At 42.3% G+C, this 13,132-nt stretch overlaps 1 protein-coding gene across 1 annotated transcript; it reads left to right on the top strand.

Annotated features, from left to right (window-relative positions):
* Positions 1-284: 284 nt before the first annotated feature.
* LOC142165340 (uncharacterized) lies at positions 285-2,988 on the top strand. The gene is made up of 4 exons (XM_075223915.1): positions 285-392; positions 1,310-1,577; positions 2,167-2,458; positions 2,577-2,988. The coding sequence occupies exons 1-4, from the start codon at positions 285-287 to the stop codon at positions 2,986-2,988; spliced, it is 1,080 nt and encodes a 359-aa protein (XP_075080016.1).
* Positions 2,989-13,132: the final 10,144 nt, after the last annotated feature.

Here is a 13,132-nt window from a genome sequence, read left to right as displayed (position 1 = left end):
TTGTTTGAGGACGGAGCAGTTGTGGGGGGTTTTAACAGTAGGGTTGCGGGTGGTTGACGGAGGTGGAAGGGTTACGATGGTCGCCGGATTCTGCTGGTTCAGCAGGTGGTCGTGGGGGTGTGACTAGTTTCAGTTGACGACGGAGGCGAAGTAACAGTGCTCGTCGGATTTAAATGGAGGAAGAAAGCGAGGGTCGTTCGGACGTGAGGAGGGCGTCGCGGCTGGTTTTGGGTAGGTGTTTGGACGAGATGGTGATGGAGTTGGACTGGTAGCTTGTAGCGACGATGGAGGGGGCTAGGAGGAGGAACGATGGTGGTCTGTTTGGTGGTGAAGAACGTGAGGTAGTAGGGTTTTTGGTTCTTCTTCCGTTGGAAGAAGAAGATGAACAGTGGGTTTTTCAAATTTTCCAAGTCCTCCTTCCAAAATTTCAAAAAGTCCCCCCCTCCAAAAATGTTTGTCCGTGTATTTAGTATCCCTTTGCTAGGAAAATGAGCCCCACGCGTGGTGGGGTTCAAGAATTGTGTCCCCCACGCGTGGTGGGGTTCCCCGTGTACGCGATTCCGTCTGTGTTCCCCACGCGTGTCCCCTCATGTGTGGTGGACTCAGATTATTATGGGCTAGGTCCGAAATTAGGTCTAAAAGCGGATAATTTGAACCCGAATATTATTCTTTTGCCCGGACCCGATTAAGGACACAACGTTGTTCGACTAATCCTATGTAAGCAAAATAACTACAAAAATAAGACTAATATTTAAACAAAATTATATCTTTTTTAATAGATTTTTCAAGATTTAAAATAGCTACAAAATATTAATAAAACTATTTTTTGTAATTTTCGTTTTTATATAAGGATAAAATATAAAGTAATATTTTTTGTATTTTTTTCAAAAAATTAAAATGACTACAAAACATTGATAGAACTATATTTTTTGGTGATTTTCGAAATTATATAAAGTACAAAAATAAAGTGCAATTTTTGTATTTTTTCAAGTTTATGAGAAATACATAAACTAAAATTTATATATATATTTTTTGTAATTTTTCCTTTTGCGACGAAATAAAGTAAAAATAGTCAAAATAGCTATATTAGACCTAAATTAAATATTTAAGCTAAAAATGTAAAAATTCCCGGGGAGGGTCAAAAATCAGGTGTCTACAGCTGCCCCTCTTTGACTGGAAAGAGCAAAGGTCGTGTAGGGAGTGCTATAAGAAGGCAAGGAGAGAGGCGAAGCTCGCAGTTACGACAACCAAGACTGTAGCTTCTGAAAGATTGTATGAGGATCTTAGGGGCAAATGAGTGGATAAGAAGCTATACAAGTTAGCCAAAATTAGAGAGAGGAAGGCTCCAGACCTGGATCGAGTGAGGTGCATCAAAGACGAAGATTGTAAGGTATTAGTGGAAGAGGCGTTTATCAGACGTAGATGGCAGGATTACTTCCATAGACTCTTGAACGAGGAAGGGGATATGAAGATCGTGCTGGGTGAGTTGGAGAACTTAGAGAGTCAGAGAGATTTTGGGCTTTGTAGGCGTATTAGGTGTGAGGAGGTTTATGTGGCTATACAGAAGATGAGCAGGGGTAAGGCGACGGGGCCTGACGTGATCCCGGTGGAATTTTGAAAGAAGCGGGTAGGGTAGGCTTGGAGTGGCTTACTAGCTTGTTTAACGTCATTTTCAAGACGAAGAAGATGCCCGAAGATTGGAGGTGGAGTTTGATAATTCTGTTGTACAAAAACAAAGGTGATATCCAGAACTGCAACAACTATAAGGGTATCAAGCTGTTGAGTCATACTATGAAGGTCTGGGAGAGGGTGGTGTAGAAGAGAGTGAGGACTTGCATATCTATACCTGAAAACTAGTTCGGATTTATGCCGGGATGGTCAACCACAGAAGCCATTCACCTTGTGAGACGATTGGTGGAGCAGTATAGGGAGAGGAAAAAGGACTTGCACATGGTGTTCATTGACCTTGAGAAGGCTTGTGACAAAGTCCCGAGGGAGGTGCTATGAAGGTTAGCGAAGTCCCGGTAACGTACATTAGGGTGATTAAGGACATGTACGAAGGTGCTAAGACTCGGGTGAGGACTGCGGGAGGAGACTCGGAACATTTCCAAGTGGAGATAGGGTTATATCAGGGATCAGCCCTTAACCCATTTTTGTTTGCTCTAGTGTTGGATGTCCTGACTTGTAACATACAAGGGAGGGTTCCATGGTGCATCCTATTTGTTGATGACATAGTCTTGATTGACGAGACGCGAGAGGGTGTTAACGCTAGATTGGGAGTTTGGAGACAGACGCTGGAATCCAAAGGTTTCAAGTTGAGTAGGTCGAAAGCTGAATACTTGGAGTGCAAGTTCAGTGAGGAGATGCATGAAGAAGAAGTGGAAGTAAAGATTGATACTCAAGTCAATCCCACAAGAGATAGTTTCAAGTATATAGGGTCTATAATCCAAGGAAGCAGGTAAATTGACGAGGATGTTACTCACCGTATTGGAGCGGGTTGGATGAGATGGAGGCTAGCTTCGGGGGGTTTTATGTGATAAGAATGTACCGCCTAGACTTAAGGGCAAATTCTATAGGGTGGTGGTTAGACCAGCTATGTTGTATGAAGTTGAGTGTTGGCCCATCAAGAAACCCCATGTCCAAAAGATGAGCATAGCAGAAATGAGGATGCTGAGATGGATGTGTGGTCATACCAGGAAAGACAAAATCAAGAATGAAGTTATCAGGGACAAGGTAGGAGTGGCATCTATCGAAGCCAAGTTACCGGAATCGACGATGCGATGGTTTGGGTATGTGAAAAGGAGAGATATAGATGACCCAATCAGGAGGTGTGAGAGGTTGACCATGGCGGGCATGAGGAAGAGCAGGGGTAGGCCTAAGAAGTATTGGGGAGAGGTGATTAGGCAGAACTTGTCGGTGCTTCACCTAACCGAGGATATGACTTGCGATAGGAAGGTGTGGAGGTCGAAGATTAAGGTGGTGGGTTGACAGGTAGTTGCCAGTTTTTCATAGGTTCACCAGTAATAATTGTAATATTCTTGTTGTGGGTTGAAAGTTACTTCCTTCTAGTTTGTTATTGTATCTGGTACTTTGCAATCACGTCCTTTGTTTTTGTAAATTGCTACTGGGATTGTTGCTCTGATTGTTACTGTTTGATTCTACTTTTTCTTCCATTTTACTGGATATTGTTGCCCCCTGATGGTTACTATTTGATGCTACTTTTTCTCCTTTTTGCTTATCTCCTTTCTCCCCTCCTCCCTCTTTCCTCATCTTCTTCTCCCCTATTCTTGAGCCAAGGGTCTTTCAGAAATAACCTCTCTATCTATTCAGGTAGGGGTAAGGTCTGCGTACTCACTACCCTCCCCAGACCCCACCTGTAGGATTATACTGGGTATGTTGTTGTAAAATAATTGAAAGGACTAATAAGTAAACTATTCAAGTAATTAAAATGCAGGAAAATCAATTTTAAAGCTCTAAAAATTATGGAAAATTATAGAAAAATGCTTGTATAGAACCCGGAGCGAAGATTGCTTCCATTGGAAGAACGGTTACTTCTTGGATTACCTGCAAAACTTAAAACACAATGCATGCAAATATATATGGATTATTGCGAGAATTTAAACATGATGCAAATTCCCTTTGGACCATGAAGATTGTCTTCGGACAGTGAGGATGATATCCTAAGACCATGATGTCCGAGGCTATGAAGCATGTGATAAGGGATTCGCATGCCATGAAATGATGTCCTCGGGCCATGAGGATGGTGCCTCTGGACTATGACGCCTTTGAATAATGATGTGCAATTTTGAGTGATCCTCGGGCCATGGAATGGTGTCTCCCAGCTATGAGGATGATGCCTTCGGACTATGGCGCGTTTGGACAAAATGGCGATGTTTCAGACTATGGAATTCAAAGATATGATGCTTGGTCATATGCAAAAATGAGACAAGACAAGGCTTGGTCTTGTGTAAGATGAGGGCAATGCTTAGCCCAAGATGAACAGAGGATAGTGCTAGGTCTTAGATGGCATAGTGGAGATAGTATTTAATCTTATGTAAGGAAAAGGCAGTGGTTAGCCTCATGCAAGAAGAGGAGACAATGCTTAGTCTCATGCAAATAAGAGGGCAAATGTTTGGCATCATGCAAGGGAAGGGGAGACAATACTTAGTCTCATGCGATTTAGGGGGCAATGCTTAGCCTCATGCAAGAAGAGAGACAATGCTTAGTCTCATGCAGGGAAAGGTAGCGCTTAGCCTTATGCAATTAGGGAGGCAGTGCTTAGCCTCATGCAGGAAGAGGAGACAATGCTTAGTCTCGATGCAAGGAAAGGCAATGCTCAGCCTTATGTAATTAGGGAGGCAATGCTAACCTCATGCAGGAATAGGAGATAATGCTTAGTCTCGATGAAAGGAAAGGAGACAATGCTTAGTCTCGATGCAAGGCAAGGAGACAATGCTTAGTCTCGATACAAGGAAAGGAGACAATGCTTAGTCTCATGCAGGGAAAGTCAGTGCTTAGCCTTATGCAATTAGGGAGGCAATGCTTAGCCTCATGCGGGAAGAGGAGACAATGCTTAGTCTCATGCAAGGGAAAGGCAATGCTTAACCTTATGCAATTAGGGAGGCAATGCTTAGCCTCATGCAGGAAGAGGAAGTGTTTAATCTCATGCAAGGAAAAGGCAGTGCTTAACCTTATGCAATTAGGGATGCAATGTTTAGCCTCATGCAGGAAAACAATGAGTGATAGTGAGAAAGTAGGGTATTTCTTAGCTGGAGGTGTTCACGCTAGATAATTTGTTGTCTTGGAGGTAGTGACTTGATATATCTCCGGATATTGTTGTCTTATCGTGCCTGCATCCAAAGAAAAATTGTGAGTTCTGTGGGGGGAAAGATTGGTTCGTGCTTCCGTTTTCTTGCTCTATCTTTGCTCCTGTCTGGGCAACATCTGGCTATTATAGAAACAACATTTTCGAAAAAATATGCATGCATTTGCAAAAATATAGCTATTTGAAATGTAGTAGTATGTGATATCAAATAATTTAGATGAACCGGTGACTGTGACGTATTTTAGATACATTGCGACCTCCTTGCCTTAGAATTTTAAGTGTCCCCCTCAAAATTCTACCCCGGTTTAAATGCATACTTTTGACAATACTTTTTGTCTATTCCACATATGACAAAGTTGGCTGAACTTGCGATCTTGCCCCAGTTTCTGATCATGGGGGAAATCAAGATTTTATTAAGATGTGACTGTACCCACAGGGCTGCCTATGTATCCATTCTTAAATGGGAATCAGGTCAAGCGTAGTTCAGTTACATCAAATGAAGAAAATGTAAGCAATCCTAAATATAGTATCTCTTGACTGCGTCTGAGTTGATAGGTTTTGGCCAAATCTCTCTGTCCATTTCTGCAAGTATGAGTGCTCCTCCTGTTAGTACTCGGTGAACCATGTAGGGACCTTGTAAATTGGGTGAAAAATTCCCCTTGGCTTTATCCTTATATGAGAAGATCCGTTTTAGCACCAACTGCCCTGGTGTGAATTGCCTTGGCCTGACCTTTTTGTTGAAAGCTCTTGCCATTCTATTCTGGTAGAGTTGACCGTGACATACTGCATTCATTCTCTTTCCATCAATAAGGGCCAGTTGTTCATAGTGGCATTGTATCCATTCTGCGTCGCTGAGCTCAACTTCTTGTATGATTCTTAGAGAAGGGATTTCTACTTCGGCAGGGATAACTGCTTCAGTACCATAAATCAATAAGTAGGGAGTTGCCCTAGTTGATGTGCGAACTGTTGTATGATACAGCTTCTCGTGCCATTATTTGTAATTATCTACCATTTTCCTCAATATCTTCTTGATGTTTTTGTTGGCGACTTCTACAGCTCCATTCATTTGCAGCCTGTACGTTGTGGAATTCTTATACTTAATCTTGAAAGTTTCACACATGGCCTTCATTAGATCACTATTGAGATTGGCGGCATTGTCGGTGATGTCACACCTCCTTTTACATACCCGCGCGGGCACAAGGGAGTTTTTTTCAATTAAAGGACAATCGAAACGGGATTGGTTTATTTATTTCAGAGTCGCCACTTGGGAGTTTTAGGGTGTCCCAAGTCACCAATTTTAATCCCGAACCGAGGAAAAGAATGACTCCATATTACAGTCTGCGTACCAGAAATCCGGACAAGGAATTTTGTTAACCCGGGAGAAGGTGTTAGGCATTCCCGAGTTCCGTGGTTCTAGCACGGTCGCTCAACTGTTATACTCGGCTTATTTATCTGATTTTAAATACAATTATGAACCATGTGCAAATTTTATCTTTTACCGCTTTATTATCATTATTTTTTAGGAATGTGAACATCGCTAAAAAAAACATGTCTTTGGACTGCGTCACATGAAATGCACCCACAATTCGGAACATATTTTATTTGACGTTTTGGGATTTGGATTTGGGTCGCATGAAATGCACACCCAAATTTAAGAAAATAGATTATTAAATACGCACCTAAAGAAAACCTAAAACTCATTCATATGCTATTATTTCACGAATTAGAGCTAGAAATTATGGAAAATTAAGGGTTAAAATTGGAGAAACTAGGGCTTGGAAACTTAGACTTTTGCTTGAGGATTTGAAGGACCATTTGAGGTTGGATTTCAGAACTTTTGATATGTATGAACTCGTGGGGAGATAAGGAATCTATTGATGTAAAAATTATCAAATTTCGAGACGTAGGCCCGGGGGTCGGGTTTTGGTAATTTCGAGATTTGTGTTGTGAATTGATTATTTTTGCTTGGGCCTCGTTCCCTTAGCATATTTTAACACCGAGATTCTGATTTTGGATAGATTCGACGCGAGTAGAGGCCGATTCGAGGGGAAAAGGCATTGTGAGCTAGAGATTCGACCGGTTTGAGGTGAGTAATGATTGTAAATGATGTTCTGAGGGTATGAAACACCAGACTTGCACATCATTGTGCTATACTGAGGTGACGCACATGCTTGATGACGAGTGTGGGATCGTGCACTATTAGAGATTGTGATTTAGTCCGTCTCGAATGACTATTTTACAGCGTATTTGACTGAAATCTATTTGCTATCATCATGATTTGGGCTGAATTCCATATTTGAAAATTTGTCCACTAGACATTACCTATACGGTGTGTCATAGTTCACGCGATGAAAATTTGTTCACTAATCATCGTAGCCTCCAGCACTTGTTCAAGCAGAAGGATCTTAATTTGAGGCAGCGGAGATGGTTAGAGTTGCTAAAGGACTATGATATCACTATATTGTACCATCCGGGAAAGGCCAATGTGGTGGCCGATGCCTTGATCTGAACGGCAGTGAGTATAGGGAGTTTGGCATATATTCCAGTTGGGGAGAGACCTCTTGAAGGTGATATTCAGACCTTGGCCAATCGGTTCGTGAGGCTAGAAATTTCGGATCCTAGTCGGGTATTGGCTTGTGTAGTTTCTCGATCTTCTTTATATAATCACATCAGAGAGTGCCAATATGATGATCCGCGTTTGCTTGTCCTTAAGGATAGAGTTCAGCATGATGATGCAAGAGATGTGACCATTGGTGATTATGGGGTGTTAAGGATGCAGGGCCGGATTTGTATGCCCAATGTGGATGGGCTTTGGGAGTTGATTCTGGAGGAGGCCCATAGCTCGCGATATTCCATTCATTTGGGTGCTGCGAAGATGTATCAGGATTTGAGGCAGCACTATTAGTGGAGAAGAATGAAGAAAGACATTGTGGGATGTGTAGCTCAGTGTCTCAATTGTCAGCAGGTGAAATATGAGCATCAGAGACCGGGTGGTTTGCTTCAGCGGATGGATATTCCAGAGTGGAAGTGGGAGCGGATCACTATGGATTTTGTAGTTGGACTTCCATGGACTTTGAGGAAGTTCGATGCTATTTGGATGATTGTGGATCGACTGAACAAGTCTGCGCACTCCATTCCTGTGTGTACTACCTATTCTTCAGAGCGGTTAGCAGAGATCTATATCCGGGAGATTGTTCGTTTGCATGGTGTCCCAGTTTCCATCATCTCAGATAGGGGCACTCAGTTTACTTTGCAATTTTGGAGGTCTGTGCGGCGAGAGTTGGGTACTCAGGTTGAGTTGAGCATAACTTTTTCCCTCAGACGGACGGGCAGTCCGAGCGCACTATTCAGATATTGGAGGACATGTTGCGTGCTTGTGTCATTGATTTCGGAGGGTCATGGGATCAATTTCTACCGCTTGCAGAGTTTGCTTATAACAATAGCTACCAGTCGAATATTCAGATGACTCCATATGAGGCTTTGTATGGGAGACGATGTAGATCTCCAGTTGGTTGGTTCAAGCCCAGTGAGGCTAGGCTATTGGGGACAGACTTGGTGCATGATGCTTTGGAAAAGGCGAATGTGATTCAGGAGAGGTTCCATACAGCGCAGTCGAGACAAAAGAGTTATGTTGACAGGAAGGTTCAAGATGTGTCCTACATGGTTAGTGAGAAGGTTCTGTTGAAGGTTTCGCCCATGAAGGGTGTTATGAGATTTGGGAAGAAAGGGAAATTGAGTCAGTGGTTCTTTGGGCCTTTTGAGGTGCTTCGGAGGATTGGGGAGGTGGCTTATGAGCTTGCTTTGCCACCCAGCTTGTCGAGTGTGCATCCGGTAATTCATGTTTCTATGCTCCGAAAGTATATTGGGGATCCGTCTCATGTTCTGGATTTTAGCACGGTTCAGCTGGATGATGATTTGACCTATAATGTGGAGCCAGTAGCTATTTTGGGTCGTCAGGTTCGAAAGTTGAGGTCAAATGATATAGCTTCAGTGAAAGTGCAGTGGAGAGGTCGGCCCGTGAATGAGGCTACTTGGGAGACCGAGTGGGAGATGCGGAGCAGATATCCTCACCTGTTTGAGGCTTCAGGTATATTTCTTGACTCGTTCGAGGACGAACGTTTGTTTAAGTTAGGGAGGATGTGACGACCCGGTCAGTCGTCTCATGAGTTACCGCTTCGTTTCCCCCATTTCTGCTTCTTTATGCTTTGTTTATCCGCGTTATGTGGTATCGGGTTGGTCGGATCGAATCCGGAATGATTTTGGTAAGGTTTGAGATACTTAGTCTCTTTTGAGGAAGCTTGAGTTGGAAAAGTCAATCGGATGTTGACTTATATGCTAGAGGTCTTGGATGTGAGTTCTGATAGTTCGGATAGCTTCGTGAGGTGATTTGGGACTTAGGAACGTGATCGGAATGAGTTTTGAAGGTTCGGAGTAGAGGTAGGCTTGAATGGCGAAGTTGATATTTTGGCGATTCCCAATTGGTAGGTGAGAATTTGATATAGGGGTTGAAATGGAATTCCGAGAGTTGCAGTAGTTCCGTTGTGTCATTTGGGATGTGTGTGCAAAATTTCAGGTTATTCGGACATAGTTTGGTTGGGTTTTTTTATCAAAAGCAGAATTTGGAAGATTTTTGGGAACTTAGGCTTGAATCCGATGTGTTTTGGTTGATTTGATGTTGTTTGAGGTGTTTTGAATATTGGAATAAGTTTGAATAAGGTTTTAGGATATGTTGGTGCTTTTGGTTGAGATCCCAGGGGCCTCGGGGTGATTTCAGATGGTTGACTGGGAGTTTGGATTTTGACGGATGTTGCAGATTTGCTGCTTCTGGTATTTCCGCACCTGCGGCTTGGGGACCACAGGTGCTACGCCGCATATGCAGAGGAGTGGTCGCAGAAGCGAAAACAAGTGATGTTGGCAGGAACCACAGATGCGGTTGTGGGACCGTAGGTGCGAAGGCACATGTGCGAAATGTGGATCATAGATGCGATTTTGGCCGTTAAGTGAAGAACCACAGAAGTGGTTAGTTGGACACATATGTGGTACCACAGAAGCGATTATAGGGCCGTAGATGCGAAAATGTCTGGGCAGAAGGTATAAATTGTGTCCTTCGCGATTTTGAGCTATTTTCACCATTTCTAATTCGGCTTAGGAGCTTTTTGGATGACTTTGAAGAGGGATTTCAAGGGAACATCATTGAGTTAAGGAATTTGGACCTAAAACTCGTTCATATGCTATTATTTCACGGATTAGAGCTAGACATTACGGAAAATTAAGGGTTAAAATTGGGAAACTAGGGCTTGGAAACTTAGACCTTTGCTTGAGGAGTTGAAGGACCATTTCAGGTCGAATTTCAGAACTTTTGATATGTATGAACTCGTGGGGAGATAAGGAATCTATTGATGTAAAAATTATCGAATTCCGAGACGTGGGCCCGGGGGTCGGGTTTTGGTAATTTCAGGATTTGTGTTGTGAATTGATTATTTTTGCTTAGGCTCCGTTCCCTTAGCATATTTTAATGTCGTGATTCTGATTTTGGATAGATTCGACGCGAGTGGAGGCTGATTCGAGGGGCAAAGGCGTTGCGAGCTAGAGATTCGACCGGTTTATGAGTAATGATTGTAAATGATGTTCTGAGGGTATGAAACCCTGGACTTGCACATCATTGTGCTATATTGAGGTGACGCACATGCTTGATGATGAGCGTGGGGTCGTGCACTGTTGGGGATTGTGACTTAGTCAGTCACGGATGACTATTTTACCACGTATTTGACTGAAAAATCTATTTGCTATCATCATAATTTGGGCTGAATGCCATATTTGGGCTTTGTGCCAACTATTTGAACCCTTCTGGGATTTTTATTGATATTTCCTCACTGTTTTGACTTTATACTTGAACTCAGTCGTGATATATTTCACTGTTTTCATACTCAGCCATGTTTACTATGTTTTAACACTTAAATGATCTTTTAAATGATATTTTGGGCGGAGAATCATGTTTTACTATTGCCCGAGTGGCTTGTGAGGATTTTGACTGAGTAAGGCCGAGGGCCTATGTTGTAAGGAAAACATTTGATTATGAGGCCGAGGGCCTGAGATACGTACGCCACGAGGTGGCTTGATTGATATGAGGCCGAGGGCCTAGTGATGATGCCACGAGATGGCTTGATATTACGCTTGGGCCGTAAGAGGTCCCTCTAGGAGTCTGCACACCCCCAATGAGCGCGGGTACCCATTGTGATGTGAGATTAAGCCCGAGGGGCTGGTATGTTCTGAGATGTTGCCCAAGGGGCGGATTTGTCGATATTGTGCCCGAGGGGCGAACCTTTATATGTTTATCTTTCTTAAGTGCCTATCAATTACCATGCTTAATTGTTGAAAAAGGCTTTCCATGAAGTTAAATTTGAGTTAAAGGATTTTTACCTATCTTTCACTGGTTTACTGTTTTCATGGTTTTACTGCTTCATTATAGCATGCTTTTGTGCCTTACGTGATTTCCTGCTTTCAGTCTTTATTTATGATTATTACTCACTGAGTTGGAGTACTCACTTTACTCCCTGCACTCTGTGTGCAGATTCAGGCGTATCTGGTCCCGCTCCCGAGTGCTGATTATTTCCGGCTCAGGCGGATCCGAGGAGTCTCTAGGTAGCTGTTGGCATTCACAACCCGGAGCTCTTCCCTATCTTATTTCTTCATGTTCTTAGTTTCTGTATTAAACTCTGTAGTTTGATTTGGAGTATTCTGGATTGTTTAGATGCTCATAACTAGTGACACCCCGGTATCGGGTTGTGTTTGGGTTGTATTCCGCAAATTATGCTATTATCTGTTAACTTTGGATTATCTTATCATGCCTTAGATTTATTTCTTATGGATTAACTGATAATAATCGGAAATGGGAAGTGTCGGTTGGCCTTGTCTTCACGAGAGGCGCCATCACGATCGGGTTCAGGTTTAGGGTCGTGACATAGAGTTTTGCCGCATTGGTTTGATCGTATCGATCCTCCAATTCCTGCCATAACTCCTTGGCATCATTGACGTATTGCAAACTATCTACCAAGTCTTTTGAGGGCGAATTAAGAATCCACGACATTACCATGTCATCGCATCGAGCCCACTGGTCAAAATTTGCATCATCGGAGCCCGGCTTCTTACATTTTTCGGTGATGAATCCGACTTTATTCTTTAAAGAAAGCGCTTTAAGAACACCTCTCCTCCAGGATATATAGCCCATTCCATCAAAAGCTACCAGTACTAGCACTGTTACAACACTCTCAGACGGGTGCATGTAGAGTGGACTAGTTGTGTCCAAACTAGGATTAGTTGTATTTGAAGTATCCTTGTCTCCGGCCATGATTCAGCTCAAATTAGTGAGTAATGATGATCAATTGTGAAGAGAATGAGCGAAAAACACTCGATTGACCTATGAATTGGAAAACCCTAAAATCTCGATTTCGCGATTTGGGACTGAGAACGAAAGAGAAACTCCAATTAACAACGAGATGAGGAAGATGAGATAGAGGATCTCACATCTAGAGCGTAGGCTTTGATACCATGTTGAACTCGTATGTTCCCACAGTGATGATATCTGTCATTGATGGATGAGTTGAGAGAGAAGAAAAGAAGAATATTCTAGAAGAGGGAAAATGATTTCTGTGTATCTCAAATGTATCAACTTACAGACTATATACAAAATATCTAACTATTAGATGAAAGTACAAAGCTGCCCCTAACTAATCTAACTAACTTTGACTACAAAATATAAATACAAATACAATGTAAGTCTCAATAATTTTAAAGAGGGGAATTGCTCATGTAAGGACTACGGGTGAGTGATAGAATTGAATGCATAGTGAACCGTAGAGAGAGCTGGCGTTCATATTTTTTATATATTGCCTCCCTATGGAACTAATAGCTCAAGTAAGATGTTCAGATGATTGGGGATGTGTTGTTAATTTAGCATGTAGATGAAATTGATGCAGACTGGAGACACCAATTTAGTAACTGTATAAATAGCAATCAAGGTAATTTCATACGCTTAGTCTACCTCAAACCTTCAAACATTGGATGATTATTAACTTGCCTTAGTAACATAACATTCACATCGATGCAAAGTGAGACAAGAAAGAAAAGTACCAATGAAGGTAAGGTAGCATAGGTCAAACTGTACTTTTTTCCTGGGCAGATCTCTCTTCCAGTTACAAGTTGCAAGACTAGTCTCAATGATACTTTACTTGAAAGGAACTTTTGTCATAAATGTTACGTCAGATATGGTCAAAATTATACTATCTATTAATTTAAGCAGAAAAAACA

The sequence above is a fragment of the Nicotiana tabacum genome, chromosome 10 (assembly GCF_000715075.1).
Source record: "Nicotiana tabacum cultivar K326 chromosome 10, ASM71507v2, whole genome shotgun sequence".
In the NCBI taxonomy this organism is placed as follows: Eukaryota; Viridiplantae; Streptophyta; class Magnoliopsida; order Solanales; family Solanaceae; genus Nicotiana; species Nicotiana tabacum.
The sequence above is the reverse complement of the archived record's forward strand: the minus strand, read 5'-3'. Positions and strand labels throughout refer to the sequence as shown.